Consider the following 19,951-nt stretch of genomic DNA (forward strand, 5'->3'; position numbering starts at 1 on the left):
TCTGTGGAGATGCTAATTGTTCCCTTCTGTCCCATCTTTTGGAAGAGGTTTTGTTATATGTGGTCAGAAATCAAGTTGGCATATTTCCTTCAGTTCCAGGAAAATATAACAGGCCATGCTATCCTCTTTTTTATTTTTTTTTTTTAAACAAGGATCAAGTCTCTCCAGAAGTTGAAACCAACAAGGCTTTTATTTCTCTGGGACCAGTGAAAAAAGGACTAGCATCTTTCTGAAGAAAAATAATTTTGCTGTACACACTTGGTTTAGAAAGCAATCAAGAACTGATGACATCAAGCTTCTCAGTTTCAAAAGGGAATTAAGTGAATGCAAACCAAAAAAAATTATGAGCTTGCAGTTTGCAAAGACTGCGGAGGCTTGCTGATTGAAACACTCATATGAATCACCAGTTGTTTTTTTTTTAAATAGGCCATAAAAACTGAACTGTAGTCTTTGTTTGGAAACTAAGGAAATTTAAACCATTACAAAAGTTAAAGATCTGTTCCCAGTATTACTGTGTATTTTTCTCCCATCAGTTTGTTGCTTACCAGCTTTGGTTGTCAGTCTTATTGAACAGTATCCCAGTATAAATTTTAACTGTGTGCACTGACAGTATTTTGACCAAAACGTCCATGGTCAACTGCCTTTGTACAGAGGAATAAAAGGAAATGACAGAGTGATGGCTGTATGTTCTGCAAGAAAATTATTTGAGTTATTTGTAGTAACATCCAATTGTTGTCATAGTATTTACCACTAGCATCAGTCCTGGTTATTGGAGCTGTGTGTATTGTAACTTGTGAGTAGTAATATCTTAAGATGCTATCAAACATCATATTACGTTTGGCTTAGTTACAGTAATGTGTTACCATGTACAAATGAATGTCCTTGGTACTTCTGTCAAGTGGAACAGCTTTCTTTCTCCATTTCTCACTGTATGGTGTACATATTTCATTCTTTCTGTCGTCTTTCTTCATGTCATAAGAAATAGAGCATAAAATCCTCCCTTTTCCCACTTCTCTTCGAGTGACCAGCTTCTAATTTATGTACACTTTTTTTTGGATGCAGGCAAAATGAAAGCTGTTTGATAAAAATGACTTGTACTGGGGGAGAGGGAAAATGGATTAATTCAGTGACAACTCTTTTCTGCCTTCTCAGAGGTGGATACTCCTGGCCCTGCCCTTCATGATATTCCATGCCGGTTATGAGCAAGCATGCCACAAGCCTTACATTTAGAGCAGGTTGAGCAGCCGAGATAAATGAAGCAGCCTTGTCCGCAGTTTCAACACCAAGCTAATTCTCGAGTCTTCCTCTTCCTTTCAGCTCCCTCTTTGACCCTCTGCTGCTACAGAGCAAGTGTCAGTTTGTGTTGTGGTGGAGGTTGGCCTGTGCTGGTTGTCACGTGGCCAGCTAAAGGTTTGAGGTGTATCTGCCTTTCTCTCAGTTGGGGCGCTTTGGAACCACACAAAGGAGATAATTACCTAGTTCTATTTTACATAGAGTCTATCTCAAAACATTTTTCTCTGGAAAATTTGTATTGAATGAGCTTGCCTGTTGGTTTCAGTATTACTGAGAAGATAGCAAGAAGCAGAGAATACTTTCAACCCAAGTGGGAAATGCTGATGTTCACAGGAGGGAAGGGGAGAAAAGCTAACAGGAGAATAGTAAAAGGTCATCGGGTGGGGTCACCTACTGAATATACACTCAGACCATTAAGTCAGAAGTTGTTTTCTAGGGACACCCTTGAGGTTTTGCCCCATTGTGCTTTGGAGAGAAATAGAATGAAAGATCGATCTTTTCTAGCACTGTTATAATTGCTTGGGCAAACCTGCGATATGTTCAGGAATATCCACACTGAGTCCTGCAGAGTTTTGTAGGTGTGACGTGTAAAGAGTGTCTTAATGATTATAGCTCAGGAGGTGTCTTGCAGGATGCTGCTGCTTATCCTGCAGCTTTTCCTGGAAGAATGACCTGTTTGTAGGAACAGTGACTGGAAGCCAAATACCTCACAGACAATCCAAGAAGCGATAGTGAGGGGCAGGGAGAAGAGAAAGCAGCCCTCCCTCCTTCCTCAACTCCAAGTGCTGCCTGTATGTTCTACCTCAGGTAGAGGAGTTCTCCCTTTCTTTAACCCCCAGCTTTGCAGGAGGAGCTGTCCTGCTTGTCTGGTTGCACTGGACAAAAAAAGGATGTGGGTAGGTGTGTGATTGCAATGTGGTACTAGTTGCCTGTCTGGGGAGGAAGAGGTTAACCTTTGGGGAGCTGGGGAAGGGTGCCGGTCCCAAAGTTCAGATTTCCTGGCCCCATGGCTGCTCAGGTTAGACTGTTCTGCAGAACTAAGTCAAAGGTGGAGTGGGAAACCTGAATCTTTAGCAGTGACCGTCTTGCTTGCTGTAATCAGAAGAAACAGAGTTAGAAACTCTGCAAGCCGATCAAAATTTGCTGTAAGCTGGTGTAAATGGCGTTATATGTTACTCTCAACAGTAAATTACCTTTAAATATTAAAGAAAAGTTTTTCTAAACAAAAGCCTTCTCACTGCCTCTGTGCAGCTTGAAAAATAGAGATATAAAACTTAATTTCCTTTCATATAAAGTTAACTATCTGATTTTCAGAGTAAGTGTTGGCATGCTTAGCATTAAGACTTATTGTGTTTACTAGCTCTAGGAGGTTAAATGTTGAATGTATGGTATTATGTTAGCTGTCTTCTGTAAAGAAATAGATGTGTGGTGTAAGATGTGTTTTCCCTTCATATAATATATGTGGACCTGAAAGAATTCATTTGTACATGGATGGTTCTTACAGGTCTGTAGTTATTTTAGTACCCTTTGCATACAATTGTTGTGCCAGTTGTTGAAATTATTCTTTGGCATCATATTTTTGATAATGTAAAAAGTCAACCTTAGCATTAGTTCGCATCCTGTAATCCATGAATAGGCAAAACAGCTCGGGTTAAGCTGTAGACTCCTCACTGGGATTTACCTCAATTGGCTGATGGCTGTTGCAGATGTATTTGTCTCCTCTGTGTTAAGATTTACTATTTATCTTTAATGTGCAAGTTCGTCGTGGGGTTGGGGGTAAATATAGTTAATCACTTCAGCTTGCATTTTTATATAAACTGAAGTCTTTTTTAATAAATCAAATTGCTCTCCAAACACAGATATGTTTACGCTGTTACTGCAGATACAGTGTTAGCTGAAGGGGGTAACAGTGACACATGGAGCATCCAAAGGAGAACAGGGGATGCAAAAATGTCCTTGAGACTGCAAGGGAATCTCCTGCCAGTGAAGTCATTTGTGTGGCCCTTTCCAACTGAAGGGATCTGTGGTTTATCTGTCTGCTTGGTACCATGGCTGTAAGAACTGCCTACTTGGTTTGGGGTCTCCTAATGTCATTTCTATTTTTGTCTTTATAAAGCTAGAGGGCTTGGGAATACATCTATTAAGATCTCTTGCATAGCTTTGCTAAGAAACTTTTCTTCTGTTTCTGACACTCTATTTCCAGTCTTACACTTTTGTCTAACTTCCTTAGTGACATCTTAGCCTGTGCTGCTTTTCTATTTCGAGTATCTTTCCTAGATGAGCATGCTGCTTGTGGAATATGCTAGGTTTTTGAAAATTATGTATACAAGGACTTTAAATCATTTGCTGTTTGAAAACTCTCAAAATTCTATGTTGTCCCTGTTCAAGATACTTTCAAACACTTCAAGAAGCAGCCTGTGTGGATACTGTCTTACAGCAAGAAAGCATGATCTAGCAGGGTAGCATAGAGCTGAAAGATGAACTTGTGAAGTGTTAGTGAAGTCTTATGTTAAGGAATCTTTCGTCTAAGTCATGAAATGTGTTTTTCATTGGTCTGGTGATTTTAGAGGCAGAAGTAATTTGTAAGGTGTCTCAGGAAGCTTGATATCTGATATGGAGTGACAAAATCTTTTTTTCTAAGAAGCTGATCAGAAGTCTAACCAGTACAGAACAGTGAGTAAGTTGATTGGAAAATTTCTGAATATATTGTTCTCTAGCTCTTGTAAAGCATTTATCTTACTTGAAAAACTGCTGTGCAAGAGTAAATTGCTCTTAACATTTTAACATCGCTAGTGTCTCAGGATCTCTCATTTCTGTGAAAACAGTAGAGAAGTTGGCCAGTTCGGTTTTATGTCTGCTAAAAGCCGTTTTTTCCCCCCCTTTTTGCAGGTGAGATTAGTTTGGGGATGTGAATACAATGAGTGTAAACCAGCAAACTCACACAGGGCCTCCTTACGGGCAACCTCAGCCTGGATATCAGGGATACCAGCAGCCTGCCTACGGAGGACAGCCATTGCCAGGGGTTCCTCACTCGCAATATGGAGTTTATAATGGTCCGATGCCAGGATACCAACAGCCAGTTCCTCCACAAGGTACTTCTCAGTCAAAACTTAATGAATGATAACCTGTGAATTGTTGCGTGTGGATTTTTTTCTTTACACTTCCTATTGTTTGCTTTTATGGTAGCAGATATCTTCTGTATGTAGCTTGCATGATGTTAAAAATCGTGTTCTTTCTGTATATGCTCAGGTTATTGATCTGTCACTTGTCTGTTTCAGTAGGGCTTGCTCTTTTCCTAATAACTCATAAAATTAATGTGTTGAGAAACATGGCCTAGCTTTTTTCTGTATGCCCTTGCCCCATGGTACTGAAGCTCTTGAATTGAACAGTATTCCTGAAGAGGTCATGTTGAGGGGCAGTGGTTGATGACTGTTACATATTTATAATAGAGTCCTCGTTACATTACCGTGTAGAAGGATTAGTGCTCTGTCTTGAAGGATGTACATCTCTAGATATAAAGCATGTTTGGAGCTAGTTTCTCTAGTATCTTTAAAACCAATAGAAAGCTTCTAGACATGTGGGCATGCTAATGTGTTCCAGAACTTTCTTAGTTCTGCAGGATCATGTCACTTGTTTAGATTTTTTGGGTTTGAGTACCTAAATTGTACTGAGAGATGAACAGTGACTTTAACATCAGAAATGTAGAGGAGAAAATACTCGATTTTTGCACTGATTTTCTAAGGAAAGGAAGTGTGTGCTAATGGTCTCTGTGTCAATGAGAAGGACAGAACGGCCAAAGTGCCTACTGCTGAAGTGAAACTAACTCAAGTGGGAGACTAAAATTTGCGTACTAAGAAAGAGACTTAAAGGTGAGCTAAGTGGTTACCCTGGATTTTTTTTTTGTTGGAGCTAAAAATGTGGTATGCTTAAGGACTGGGGTTATTCAGTTTTGCTCCATCTTCCTCTTCCTTCTTTAATTCTATTCCTCCCCTTCTCCCAGTGAATCTCTTCCAACAGCACTCTTAATCCATGGGTTTTGAACTAGTTTCAAAGAGGGTTTAAATTCCTATAAAAGTGATGAAAATCAGAGCTGGGCAGAAGAAAAAAATCCTGCTTCCTGGAAAGACCTAGGCAGAGCTATGAGCGCTCTGTTTGGCCACTCAGTGTAGATAATGACCAAGTAGTGTTTCCTGCCCCGTGGAAGGAATGGGGAGAAGCTGGACTCTCAAATCTCAATTGTCAGGTTGCACACTTCGTACCTGCTCTTGTAAATTCAAGATTCCTGTGTTTAGAAGGAAGGAATGCAAAATTCAGAGCACTAACACAATAACCAGAAGTTGACCTTTTGTTAGCTGCTGAATATGAGATCCAGCTAGAAATGAGAGGCAAACAAACAATGCATTAACAAAAAGAGCAGACAGGTGATAGTGACAGTTTCTACTCCCATCTTTATCATGTTATGTTCATTGTAGGTCTTTGCAGCAAGATTGGTTGTAACTACATAATGTAGAGGGGAGAGAATTCATTTCAAAAGCGCTAGTGTGACAGGAATTTAGAGAACACTGAGGGGTAGAAGGAGAACTGCTAATGCTACTTTGTGATCTCAAAGTATTTGTCTTAAGGGGGTATTTGAGAAAAAACACGGCAAGAAGTGCTTGGAGGGACTGAATGGAGAAGTGTTGGCAGCAGGTGCCATCCTCAGTCAGGGAGTCTTCTTGTCTGAGTTACATGACAAACCCTAGCTCTAACTGATGGAAACATGGAAGTGTTGTGCCAGTGATGCTAGTGTTGCTCAGGAGCAGAAGCGGAGTACTGCACTGCTAGCTGAGAACAGCAGCTTCCTTCTATGAGAATGTTGAAAGAACCAGGACAACTTTGCACAAATTTTTCATTCAATCTATCAGTTCTGCTTTTGATGAGACTGTACAGTTGAAAGTGCAAATACGGTTGTCTGATTACTAGTGATAATTAGGTTGCTGATGGATTATCATACATAGACTCGGTTTATGACACTTTTTACACTTGTGTTCATGTTAATATATAAACTGTGTTGGTAGTGTATGTGGTAGAACAGTGAGCAGTATAGAGTATGGGATAAATAGTAAATGCGATATGGATTTTATGTACATGATAATTTCTGCACAACAGACTGTCCTCAGCATTGAAAACACTGTCTCTTGGTGCTTTCTCTCTGGCTTGATTTACTGGTGTATTCTGTCTTTCCAGGTTGTTTTCCTTCCTTGGGGTTCCCTTCGAAGGGCTCTCCTGTTTCTTTCAACTCTGACACTTCTCTTGCACCTAATTTCATAGGTAAATGGTGTCCTTTCTGTGGGAGCGTTTGTGGCATGCCACTCCTACTGTGGGGAAGGGGTGGTTTTCTTAACCATCTTCTGTGCCAAGGTTCCTTTCAACATGGGTGTTTATCTCAAAGGTGTGGGTGTCTGATTATTCAGGCAGAGGTGGATGGGACACCTCCAACTCTATTTGTAGGCAGCACTCCAGAAACATGAATAGGATATGAAGAAATAATTCTAGTAGAAATCCCTTATGCGTGCAGATTCACAGATAGAAAGCAGTCACAAGTCAGTTTTTAGAGGTTGATTTCAAAACCTGAATTGGTCCTTGCAGGTTTTGTCAAGAAGCCTTAGTTTAAAAGAATGTAGTGTCCTGCTTGGGAAAGAACTAAAATGTGAGGTCTGAAATAAAAGCATTGTAATGCAGAAATGAAGAATCTCCCCAGCTACGGGGAATTTGGTCTTAAAAGTCGTGGGATCTTTATAGCTTGGGTTTTAATTTAAGGGGAAAAAGTGTTTACTTTTTTAGATGCAGCGTAGAAGCTAGGGATAATTATGATTCAAAAGCTGTGGGTTGAAGAACGTAATGTTTTTGCAGAGGTAGCAATGAAAATACAAGAATTAGAAACATTGCAAGAAATCGTATTATTTTTCCTTCTTTCTAACTAGTGGTATTTTGAAAGAGCTATTCCAGCAGTGTCTATTTGTTTAGAAGAATAGGGAGGCAGAACTAGGCCAAGTCCATATAATCTCAGGGCTTTGAGTAAAATCACAGGCATTTCCCATTATGCTGTCATCTGCCTCTGTTTTGAGGTCTGTGGTGAGTAAGGACAGTATCTCAAAGGTATTGAAGAGGAACTTCAAGATTCCTCAAGAGCAGTGAACCTTAAGATGATAAACCACTAGATATTCATACCCTTTAAGTGATTTTTTTCCAGTGGTTATTTGAGCAGTCTGTGCTAATGGTTAGAGAAGTATGTTTGTGACAAGGACTAGAAAAGAAGACTTTTGAAGCTTTTTCTGAATTAAACATGCATTTGTCAAATTGTATGCATGTTAAAGCTGAAAAAATATGTAAACAATGTAAAAAAAAAAAAGGGAAAAAAGCGTATTCTTTCAAAGACAAAAGATGACAATGCCAAACAGTTTAGATGTACCGTGAAATGAAATTCCAAAACAAATGAAAGTATATCAAATTAACATGAAAAATGTTAAAAAAGACATTCAGAAATAAAAATACCACAGAAAGTGACAACATAAAAATGGTTAGGGATCAGGAGATGCTTGGCCAGAGAAGCAGTAAGACAGAGGTGCTATAACAGGTGCTATAAAGAAAATGTTTAATGAGATAAAGGTATATAAAAATAATAAATTTATCTGGAAATTGAGTTCTGAATCTCAAAATGAAGTGCAGGACGAGGTTTAGTAAAACTTAAAACCAAAGGGGAAAAAAAATCAAAAGCTACTGGTCATTCATAAAAGGTCTAGCTAACTCCTTGAATTTACTCCCACAAGCTTCCTAAAATGTACATGTAACAGGTAAGATAAAAATGTGAGTTGAAACCTCATGCTTTGGTGAGTAAATTACGCGATAGAATTGAGAAGTGGCTTCTCTTATATGTTTTCTATTTCGTAATGGTTCCTCACAGGAAGGCTTCGGAATCCCTTCTGAACTTGTCACGCTGTCGCAAGACACAGCGTTGTCTATGTGCTGCTCTGGTCTTCTCGCAGTTTAAGGTGTTTGAGTCATCAGTGTTGAACTGTACCCCATATATGAAATATGTTCCATTGTGGTTAGCAGGCGTGGTCACATGGCTGTTCTATTTAACAGCATTTTTTAATTTAATATTATTAAAATAGAAGTTTATATTCTCTCTTTTTTGGAAGTAAATGCTGCTGTATATCTGTTGGCATTGTATCCAGCATTGTGTGGTCTGGAAAGTGACAAGACTTAATTTTGAAGCAAATAGGTTTGGTCCGTGACTGAACCAGTTCACTTTGAAAAATGAGAAAGTATTCCTGTTACCCTGCAACCTTAAGAGGCTGGGACTGGCCCTCTGTGGTGGTCCCTGCTATGTTGTGTATAAAAGCAGCTGGTAGAACTCAGTTTTTCAAAACTGAATCTATTTGCATGACACACTTACCCCTTAAGTAGAGAAAACTGACCTGTAATGAACATTAGGTACCACTTAAATACTTTTCATACTCTGGATAAAAAATAATTGGACTTGGAGGGGGAGGAACCTAATACCTTTCTGACAAGAACACGGTTGGTTCTTCGTCAAAAGATGAAGTCCTTTTTAAAAGAACTCTCCATGGTGCATATTTTGTACTTGATGTGTGTGGGGGTGTGACTGGTGACAATGGCTAAAAATACTTGTTTTCAGTTTTGCTACTAATATGGTTGTATAAATGATTTGCTGCTGGAGTAGTGTTGATACATCAATTTGGCCATCACTAAACTCCTTTTCCTCCTTTGATTTTTCATGGTAGCTGGTTGAAGCCCTTGTTTCTGTGAATAATTTGATTTTTTTTTTTATGTCTGCAGGTTCGGTAAGAGCCCCTTCAACCTCTGGAACATCTCTTTCTTCTGGTCACCTGGGGTACAGTCCATTTGGACAAGGAGATGTGCAGAATGGGATTCCAGCTTCAACAGCACCAATGCAGAGGTATACACAAGAAAAGAAAGTTGTAGCAAAAGCCTACCTTGGTAGACCTAGGCTATGTCTAGACCTTTTAGGATATAAAACAAACTAAATGCAATGTTTTTGCTGTGGTGGGCATTGACTTTTTTTTCCTTATTGTTTTGAATCAACATTTTACCATAAGGAAGGATATTTGTTAGAAAATAGGAATATCTTTAGATAAAAAGGTTATGGAAGGATATGGGTCAGTGACTGGTTGATCAAAACCACTTCTCCTCCAAAGACCCTTTTTTTGTGGTAGTCGTTTTCCCATAAGGAATTTCCTGATTCCCATGATCTGCCTTGTTTGGAAACGATTGCATCCACACAGTAGCTGTATTTGGTTCCCTGGCAATGTGAACTAGCCTTTCTGGAGCATGTTGCTACCTGTTACTACTGAGTAATTCCTTAGTATTGGTTCTGTTTTTTGTTGTTTTTTTTTTCCTCTTGTGGATCCCTGAGTTGTCTCCATCTTAAGTTCTTGGCATCTTCTCTAGAAAGATATTGCCATTACCCATGGGGTGAAAGGGGCAGCAGTCCTACCTACTGATTACTAGTTGGGGGGAAGGTGGTTGGTTTTTGCTGCTTTCTGGTTAAGCTGGAGAGTCCAAATCCTTTGAACAACAGAGCCTTCTTAGATACCTGTGCAAGCAGTATTGTTTCTTACCCTGTAGACTCCCTTGCAGTGTTTCTGATTTATTATGATAACTAAAATGGAATTAATAAAAAATATTTTGAACATAAAATTTGTGTTTTTAAGAAGCAACAGATTTTTATGATGAAACGGGTTTGGATCTATGCAGGATATGTAATTATTTTTCAGAAACGTAGCTACAGTGCTTAGTTTTTAGTTCATGTATATTATTGACCCCTAGCTGGTGTTTATATGGTAGAACAACTTATAAAGGCATGGGGAATTGTAACTGCTTGCGTAATGGACGACCCAGTGAAGATTCTCATCTCCCCTCTCAGGCCGCCTGCTTCTCAGCCGTTTCTGCCAGGCTCAGCACCCGTGCCTGTCAGCCAGACATCTATGCTCCAGCAATATGGTCCACCTCCAGCCAGTGTACAGCAACTCAGCAATCACATGGCAGGGATGACAATTGGCAGTACTTCAACCTCTGCTCCTCCCCCAGCTGGACTGGGCTATGGTAAGGTTTCCTCTCCCTGAATCCTGAAATGTATTCTGGTTGTTGAAAATAAGCAGCTTAGACTGTGAGGCAGGGGACAGGGCGGGGAGGGGAAAAGAAGGCACTGAAGGAACTGTCAGGTTTCGTATCCGTTAGCTGTTTGAATTTAAGAGTATGATCACTTAAGGTTTGTCTCTGTTAGTACTGGAATGTCCATCTGAAGATGAGAAAATTATATATATATACACACCAGTTGAGATGCTCTAGAGTGAAGGTGTTTTGAGTCTTCTGTGATCTATTTGGAATTAAATATTTTGAGGATAGAAAAAAATGATGGTAACGTCCTCTTTTCTTCTTAAAAGGTCCCCCAACATCGGTTCCCCCAGTCTCAGGGAGCTTTAGTGCAACAGGATCTGGTCTCTACACACCTTACACTGCGAGCCAAGGACCCCTTCCTCCCAGTGTGTCTCAGGGTCTTCCTTTGGCACAGCCTCCCTTTTCTGGTCAACCAGTATCAACTCAGCGCCTGCCTACTCAAGTCCCTGGTTTTGCTTCACCTCCATCTTCTACAGGGATTGGACCTTCCTCTTATCCTCCTACCACAGGTGCCCCAAGGCCACCTACCATGCCAGGCCCACCGCTGCCTGTGCAGACAGCTGCTGGACCGCCAACATCACAGCCTAATCATGTATCCTCACCACCACCACCTCCATCAACTCTGTCAGGGCCTTACCCAGGGCCTCCCATGAGTGGCCTCCGTGGACCACCTCCTCCCACTCATCCTCCTCAGCCAGGTTACCAAATGCAGCAGAACGGTGAGTATTTCTAGTGTAGGAATTTTAAGTTAGGGGTATTCTCTGTGTGCTGCAAACTGAGAAACAGCTTTCAGGTTTGTAACTTGCAAGCTTCTGGCTTCACTTCAGAGCTTCCCTCTTGTTTCCCTGGTGTGAAGGACAAATCTAAGACAAAGAGTAGGATTTATCATTCTAAGCTATTTGTCATGCAGGTTTTAATCAGGTTAATGTAATTAAAAGAAGCCTAGCTTACTTGGCCAAAAAAGTGTTCAATGCTTAGTGCCATAATAGCACAAAAAATTGTGGTCAAATTGTAATACAAAATTAAATTTGATGACTGCAACCTTGTCTTTCAAAAGTAGAGATTTGAAATCCTGAAAATCATTATTATAGTTTTTAACAATGTGCACACTGGGTATGAATATACACTGTGTATTAGAGGAGTGTTATACATTGAAAAGGAGTTGCAACTTTTTCTTCTTTAATTCACAAAGCTGGATTTTTCTCCTTGTAAAACCCTTCACGTCTCGTATGTGCTTAGAAGTAATATCACTTGAACTTTCTGGATTATAAAACAGTTTGGGCTGATTTTTAATCAATAATGTTTGCAGATAGCTAGGATAAAGTAATCATGTGCAAGTGTCAGGATTGAAAATCCTGTCCCCCACATGCAGCCTTGCACAAGTAGCCAGGTAAATTATTTGTTTAAACATCTGTCCAAATTGCTATGAACTGTAAAAAGACTCGTGGGGTGAATCACAATGTTATTCCGTAATTGACTGGAATTGTGTAATGTGATGTGAAATTACTTCCATGAGTTACAAAACAAAAGAAGTTGTCACGTGCTAACTTATTACTGTGCTTTCAGGCAGTACAAAACTGCCTGAGAGAAATCCTTGCATAACTTGAGTTTGAGGCATTATGGGTCATCCGCTGGCTATTTGGCTGTTCTGTGTGCGCTTTCTATTAGGTAGTTCTGCAGCTCAACCTGAATATTCATAGTACATGATCTTAATGCATGTTTTAATCATATGTTTTAAAACTAGTTATGTTAGTCTTAAAACACAACGTTTCTTTAAGTCTGGTTTTAAGGAAGACTGTGTCCGTTTATTGGATCATTGATAGAGATGTACTGAGTTGAAACATTGATAAATGTGTTTAAACCTAATTGACTGAAAAGCGTGTAGTTTCCTGTTGTAACTTCTTGTTTGTTTTTTTTTAAGAAGACAGGAAAAATGGGAGGTGCTTGATGAGGAATTGCCTAATGTTAGCTAATGTTTGATTCTATTGATTCTTTCTTGTAAGGTTCCTTTGAACAGGTGAGGGGCCCCCAACCAAACTATGGAGGAGCTTATCCAGGAACACCAAATTATGGAAGTCAGCCTGGACCACCACCTCCACCAAAGCGCTTGGATCCAGATTCCATTCCTAGCCCTGTAAGCCTACTTTGTTCTTTAGTGTGAACTCTCCCATAGTGTCTTTATGTTAAACGAAACTGACAAAGTCCAGAGCTGAAAGCAGGTTTCTTCTTCCAAAGAACAGCAGTATATTTTCCTGCTTGCTTTTCTCTAGTATATCCAAGCTTCAGTCATTTGTTATGAATAAGCCCAGAAGACTAAAGAAAGGCATTGCATGTGAAAATCAGTGCTCTAATTTCTCAGGTGGTCTTCTGTACCGTGTTATGGTTTATGTTTTGGAAGTCCTGGAGGGCTTTGATTATACTTGCTTGACCACTTCTGAATTCCTGCTTAACTACATTCCAAGGTGAACTAATTGCTGGTTTTGAGGTGGCAAGCTATGAACTGTATGTTCCAGGTTTAAAGTATGGTTCATAGGAGATGGTTGTAGTGCTTTTCCTTTCCTTTTTCTTCTACTCTGTCAAAGAGCTGGTTAGCTTTCTTTGTGTCATTAAGTCAGGACACTACTTCAGTCAAATATGGGCAACTTCTCAAATTAGAATTATTTTTTAGAATGGAGTCTCTGAGAAAAGAGGAGCAATGATGTGTGATGGTTGACAATGATGAGTAATACTAAGCCTGGGAGCATTGTTGCCCCTAGTCTGCTGTGCTGTTCCTTCCACTGCTCCTGATGTTGTTCTGTCTCAGAAGGCTACAATCATTTGATAACAGGAAGCATTTCCAGGACAGTGCTTAAAATCAGTTTAATTAAAAACTATAAAAAAAAAAATTAGTTTTGAGTTACAGCTGAGATTTTGACTGTTGCTATTCAAAATTATTGCTATTCAGAAATGGTGAGCTGTTCACAGACTTCAGGTTTATGCAAGGCTTGGGACTGCAAATTTTTTTACATGGAATATAAAAACTTGTAATTGCTTGTCTGCTTCTCTTCTCTCCCACTAAATGAAATCTTAAATGGCTTGTATCAGTTATCTTCATTTCAGCATGTTCTTAAAACATAAATCCCCAATTTCTAACCGAAATGAGCACGTGAGCCACTACGTCTGTTAGCAATGTGTTCGGTGCCCAGGCCCGATACAACCTCAAGACTGATTTTTAGGTTCAGTGTATGCTGCAGAAGCTGGTGTTTCTTGTTGCATGAACCTATGTCCAAATACCTAATTCCAGTGCTACAAGTTTGGGTAGAGAGAAGTAACACTGTTACTCTTTGTTTTATTATTCTCTTCTCTTTTTTTTCTTTTTTTTGTGGCACTCTTTATTTAAAAAACAAAAAATAATAAAGCAACTTAATGAGCTGCCACCCCAGCAGAAACCCAGGCACAGAATAGACCCAGATGCAATTCCTAGTCCAGTAAGTGCTGTATCTATGTCAATTGTAGTCTGTGTGTTGGTGACCATCTATCTGTGCATGCCTGTTATCTGACCTTCACCTCACTAACCCTCCATCATTAATCCTTTATCCTTTCCTTGCTGTCTTCTGTTTGCCTTATCAAAATGAGTAGCATAACACCACAAGAGGTTGTTTAAAATCTTCTCTTCTGTGATGACTGGTGAGGCAATAGAAAGCAGATCGTTGCAGAAACAGATCATGAAGAATGTCTCCCCTTTACTTTTCTGATCCTTAAAATATCTCCGTCAGGTTCCAACTGGCATTTTCAGTGTAAGCCATCGGTATAATTGTCCGTATAGCACATCCCATGTTAACATACACACAGCATGAGCCTTTGTAGCCGTGTCTTCTACCAGTTCTAAGCAGAATTTGATTACAGTTCTTGTTGATACCGGTACTAGGCTAGTGCTTCGAAACTCTAAAACTGAGGAGAAACTATTTTTGTTTGGATGTTAATTCCTGTAAATCTTAGTTGACTAATAAGAGGTCTGGGGAGCCATAAACATTCTTCCATTATCTGTGCTCATACATAACCATTACATTTTGATTTTGAAAATAGAATGGTTATGTCTAGAGAACTCTACCTAAAGAAAAAGCAGCTACCTTTTCCATTGGAAGAAAAAAAAAAGCAATGACCCTTGTATCAATTCTTCTTTGTTTAACCAAATTTGGTCATACAACAGCTACAAGCAGTGAAGTCACAAATGTCAATCAGTCTGTGGGCTTTTGAGCTAGAACTAGATTTATCCTAGAAGTCACTGTCTGATGCTATGGGTGGTGTTTTTGCTGGCTCCTTGGAAGCCATAGTGAGAGGGTAGAAGTTTTGCTGTGCAAAATTTCGCATTTTGCGATTTGACTCTAAGCAAAGGTATGTGTGTTTGGTGGCAAAACAGCCGCTGGCTTTAGTGCATAGATTCAAGCACTGGAATGGTAAAGGTAGTTAAAAACGTATAAGAACAATCTTCTGTTCTTATCAGTTTTACTTGACTAAAATATCCATGTGTTTCTGTTTTCTTAAGAACATTTGCATTAATGAAGAAATTGAAATTGTAAGGAAGTTACAATTTTTTGGCTGTTTTCTGCTTTTGTGAAGTTTAAGCTTGGATCATTTTCAGCTCCAGTGAAACTTCACTTTCCTCATCCCCAGAATTCGAATCATAAATTCTTGAGCACTACAGTGCAATAAAGATTTACAGTTGAGCTGGCAAGCATGTCCTTAGGTCAGAGCTGCAGTGGATGAAAATAAATGCATGCTATGAAAGCAGTGGGAGCACAACAGAAAGGAGAAGTCAGGTCATGTATAGAACTTCACCCTGAGGCTTAAAGAAGCTTCTGATTTTAATTTGGCTAGGACTAGTAAACGGAAACACTAGCAAAAAAACCCTTTCTTGACCTAAGTTTGCTTTTTATGAGTTCAGATTATGCCTTAAAACACAAAGTATGCTACTACTCAATACTTGGGGAAAATACCATTTGTATTTTTTTGTTAGTCATTCAGTAATAATTGAAATCCAACTGAGAGGTGACTGCTTGACAAAACCTGCTTGCCTTAGACCTCTTATTTTTAGAGCTAGTGATGTTTGCCTCAGGTTCCCTTTTCACTGTCTTACAGATGCAAGTTTTATATTTTATAGTACTTTGAAACCAAGCCTCCAAAGATTAATGTGATGTTTTATTCGATCATAGATTCAAGTGATTGAAGATGACAGAAGTAACCGTGGATCAGAACCATTTGTCACCGGAGTAAGAGGACAGGTCCCACCGCTTGTTACTACCAATTTCTTGGTCAAGGATCAAGGTAAAATATTTTTAACAATGAATTCAAACAATGAATGCAAGCCTAAAAAAGTGGCAGAATTGTCTTTAATCATTCAGGTCAGAACTGAAATTTACTGGTAATATCGTTTGAATTGGACTGCAAACAGTGTCTTTAAGTATGAATGGGATGCCATTTGGTTCATGGATTTTATAGAGAAAGAATTTAATCTTTTTATTTCCCATGACTTTATTTGGAGATTTTAAGCTTCCTTAAAACTTCAGAATCCATTTCTGTAATCGAGTGCTTTGCTCTTCAGCCAGACTTACAAAATCAAGCACTAGAAATGTCTGAGTTGAGATCTTTGCCCGTAGTAAGATTTAGTCTGCAAAAAGAGTGGAATGGGAATACTTTAGAGGTGAAGTTGATATGGAGTCAAATTCACTTGTTTTGAGTTAAGGGCTTTTATTATGCTTAGTTAGTTGTAAAGAGGCTTTTGGTTGGGAATTAAGTTTTATGTCTTTGTTTTTTTTGGATACATTCTTATTCTGTGACTCAGCAGCAAAACTGAAGCTATCTTGATTTCTGTTCTTAATATAAACTTCACTGAAATTTGTTGGCATTTTTTCCTTTGTTCTCCAGGTAACGCAAGCCCCCGCTATATAAGATGTACATCATACAATATTCCCTGCACATCAGATATGGCCAAACAGTCCCAAGTTCCTCTAGCTGCTGTCATAAAACCACTGGCTACCCTACCCCCAGATGAGGTGAGAACTGTATGTGAAGTCACACATGCACTGTATGCAATCTGAACTTGTCAGGAGAATGCTATTAGATGTTCGTATTTTACAGATAACCTTGTTTGACTTACGACAGTAGGCATGTTCAAGTAACTAAGCCTAGGTAAATGTTGGTTCTCTCACAAGTGTGTGGCAGAGATCTGTAAGGCAAAAGAACATTGTATTCAAAACATTTAATATTTTGATTGCTATGAGAATCTCAGCTTTCTTTTTTGCAGTAACTGTCGAGCATCATTCTGACCAAATGACCACAATACTAGGATGCTAATAAATGTGTGCACTTTGAGTTGATCTCGATTTCTTTCTTGGTCTACAGTATTGAAATGGTAACAAATCACTGATATTGTTTTCTAGGATATCAAGTTGTGGAATTGGATGAGAATGTATCAAGCAGTGCTGGTTAAGCTGCCTAATGTTGTGTCCATGCACAGCACTGTGTGGGATAACTGACAGCGTGAGACTGAGTTCCAGGCTCTGCTGAACTGCACTTGAATTTCTGCACTTGCTCTGTGCACCTCTTGTTTCCTTCTAGGTGTCATATGTGGCTAGCTAGCCAGCCTTTTACCTACTCTGTCTGGTTGCTGAGAAGATAAAAGCTTTGAGAATATGAGAGCTGGAAACTGTATTAAAAGTATGGCAAATACTCTGGTTACTGTGTAGCATTAGTTTACTTAGAGCAGTGACATAAAGACAAATATGCTTGTGAAATTTTAATATGTTTGCAGTGTTCTCTGTGTTGTTAAACTGAACTTTAACATCTCATGAAGAAAGGAATGTTTTCTGGTGTTTAAGGGTGGTTTTTGTTTCATTTGACTAATGTTCCTAAACTATGATTTGGATTCTGAAAATTAGTTTGCGATAAAACTGAGTTCTGAATTTAATTTCTGTATCTGGCTGGAGTTTAAAAGGAGAGTAATAGGCAAATGTGATCTTTCTTGAGAAACCTGGGGTCACATTTTCAGACAAGTTTTACAAACTAGCTATTAGCTCTCATGGTGTGTTTATGCTTTGAACAGACACTTGTGATATCCAGAAAAAACATGTCTAGGATCGGAAAATTGTCCTGGAGTTTGGTGAGCTTCCAGTATTAGGAAGTTCTTTATGGCAAGGGCAAACTCCCTGTGGAGGAGCCCTTCTGATAGATGTAGGCTCAGCTGTTGAGAGCAATAGGATTGTAAATAGAGCTAACGTTTAACATATCAGTAGTAAGAGGATAAATAGGACTGGTGAAAATGCAACATCTGGATAAATCTAGAACCTGTGAAAATTTCAGCATCTGGTTGCGAGATACAGGGCCTTTGCCCTATGTTAATACACAGTTCAGAAAGGAAAACTTGGGAGTTTTATAAGAAGTATCTGTGTGCCTTCTGGTAGTAAGTGGTAAGTAGCAAGTTATGTATAGTACTGCTTATTTTGGCGGGGGGGCTGGGGGGGGGAGAGGCTTATTGTGTGGAAACTTAATACTAATATTGCCTAGAAATCAGAAAACTTGAAATTTTGTTTCCTTGGAGGAGGTCAGCCTAGTGGGTAGGAACTGAGACACACAGGCAGCAAAGCCATTGTATTGTCAATAAATGACTAGTGGGGGTGAATCAGAAATTTGATACATCTGCAGCATGAAGAAGAAAGAAGCATCAAGGGCATTTGTTCAACTTACGCTCAAGGAATACATTCTTTCTTAAAAATGATCAGAGGTTTACGGTGCCTGTAAGAATTAAAATTGAACACCTTGAATGTCATACTTTAAAAGTAATTAAACATCTTGAGCTAGATTCTTAGTTACTGAAAGGTGTCTTGAACTGTGAATGTAGCTTGTAGCTTGCAAAAGCTCCGTCTTAATCATTTTAAAGTGCTTTTGCTCATTCTGAGGTTAAAAAGCTGAAGAAGTTGCCAAGCATCTTACTCTGGTTTGGCTGCAAAAAGACTATATTGCCAGTAATAGTTGAAAAATGGTCTCGCTACATGATAGCAAGTCCTTTAAAATTACACAGTGGTGTCAAGACAAGAAGAACATAAGGATATGTTGTATTTCATGGAGGACTTCAAAAATAAGTTTTAACCATTTAAAATTTTTAAGATAATCTGGGTGCTTTAAATTCTTGAATTTGTGGAATGTAGTGACTGGCTTCTATTTTGTGTAAAAAAAAAAAATTGTTTTTTTATAAGGGAAAAACATAGGAGGTAAAGAATTGTTTTTAAAAAAAAAAAATCAACCTGGAGTGAGGTGGAAATTGTGTGTTCGCTCCCATGATGTTATCACAGCTGTTGTTTGCATGGCTTCAGTGTCCACTTGGGATCCATCTGTGCTGTGCAGCGTGGCTTTCCTGCTAGAGCTCATGCTCCTCAAGCAGGCTACTATATAAGGTGGTGCAACACCATGCCCAAGTACTTCTTTGTGTGTAAGTGGGATAGCCCATTATTAATGACTGCAGCCCACAAAGGAACTGCTGTGTTAAGAGCTTGAGCTGAAAAATACTTGTAAAATACTTGTTCAGGCTTCCCCTGCACTTTCTCCCACAGCTGCCAAAAATGCTAAATTCTATACAATTTACAAGGAAATAGTTTTAAGCTTTGCAGTATATGTGGTCACTTATTTCTCATCATCATGTGACCTTTTTATTTGTTTTTTTTTCCTGTTTCCACAGACCCTTCCTTATTTAGTAGATCATGGAGAATCTGGTCCTGTCCGATGTAATAGGTGCAAGGCCTACATGTGCCCTTTTATGCAGTTTATTGAGGGTGGAAGGAGGTTCCAGTGCTGTTTCTGCAGCTGTGTCACTGAGGGTAAGGCTTCTTCTGAAAACTAGCCTATAGGCACTACTGTAGTGATCTTCAAAAAAAAGATGTGAAGAAATGAATCTTAATCATGTTACGGTCATATCTAATGTATATTATGCTGTAATGTGTTTACTGTTGGAAAAAAAGATTAAAACATGTTCACTGCTCAGTTATTAAATGACGTTCAAATTAAGCAGGTGCTTATGTTTTGTAGTTTTATCATACCAAATGTTTTAATGTGAGGTACTTGTTGCATGATGTATAGTGTTCTGAGAAATTATTTGTTATTGAGATGAATATCTAGTTAGTAGCATGAGTTAGGATTTTGTTCTGGCTCACAAAGCCTGTTTGGACACTGCTTAGAGATGAGATTGTAGGTAAATCTGCTACAGTTGAATAGGAGTATTTAATATATGCCAGTTTATCTTCACTGCTCTTCTAAATCAATACAAACATGCTCCCTCTTAAGCAGAAGTGCTTAATATATGTGCTTATAACATGATGTCTGTAGATCTGGTTTGTATGTACAGTGGTAATGCGGGGTACAAGGAACTTGTTTTTGAGTGTTTCATTTGGTAGTACTGATGGCTTTTAATGGACTGTTTGATCTC

The 19,951-nt window shown here is 39.0% G+C and overlaps 1 protein-coding gene across 4 annotated transcripts in view; it reads left to right on the forward strand.

Annotated features, from left to right (window-relative positions):
* SEC24C (SEC24 homolog C, COPII coat complex component) overlaps positions 1-19,951 on the forward strand; it is a 34,511-nt gene that overhangs the window by 3,128 nt on the left and 11,432 nt on the right. Inside the window, exons 2-10 of one of the 4 annotated variants that reach the window (XM_083845135.1) lie at positions 4,183-4,385; positions 9,136-9,256; positions 10,244-10,422; positions 10,764-11,216; positions 12,501-12,631; positions 13,896-13,964; positions 15,690-15,801; positions 16,402-16,529; positions 19,208-19,346. In XM_083845135.1, coding sequence (XP_083701261.1) covers positions 4,211-4,385; positions 9,136-9,256; positions 10,244-10,422; positions 10,764-11,216; positions 12,501-12,631; positions 13,896-13,964; positions 15,690-15,801; positions 16,402-16,529; positions 19,208-19,346 — 1,507 coding nt within the window. In that variant the 5' untranslated portion in view covers positions 4,183-4,210. The remainder of the gene's footprint in view (positions 1-4,182; positions 4,386-9,135; positions 9,257-10,243; positions 10,423-10,763; positions 11,217-12,500; positions 12,632-13,895; positions 13,965-15,689; positions 15,802-16,401; positions 16,530-19,207; positions 19,347-19,951) is intronic. The other 3 variants (XM_083845137.1, XM_083845136.1, XM_083845138.1) reach the window with 3 other exon arrangements.

Source organism: Anser anser (genome assembly GCF_964211835.1).
Source record: "Anser anser genome assembly, chromosome: 7".
NCBI classification, from domain to species: Eukaryota; Metazoa; Chordata; class Aves; order Anseriformes; family Anatidae; genus Anser; species Anser anser.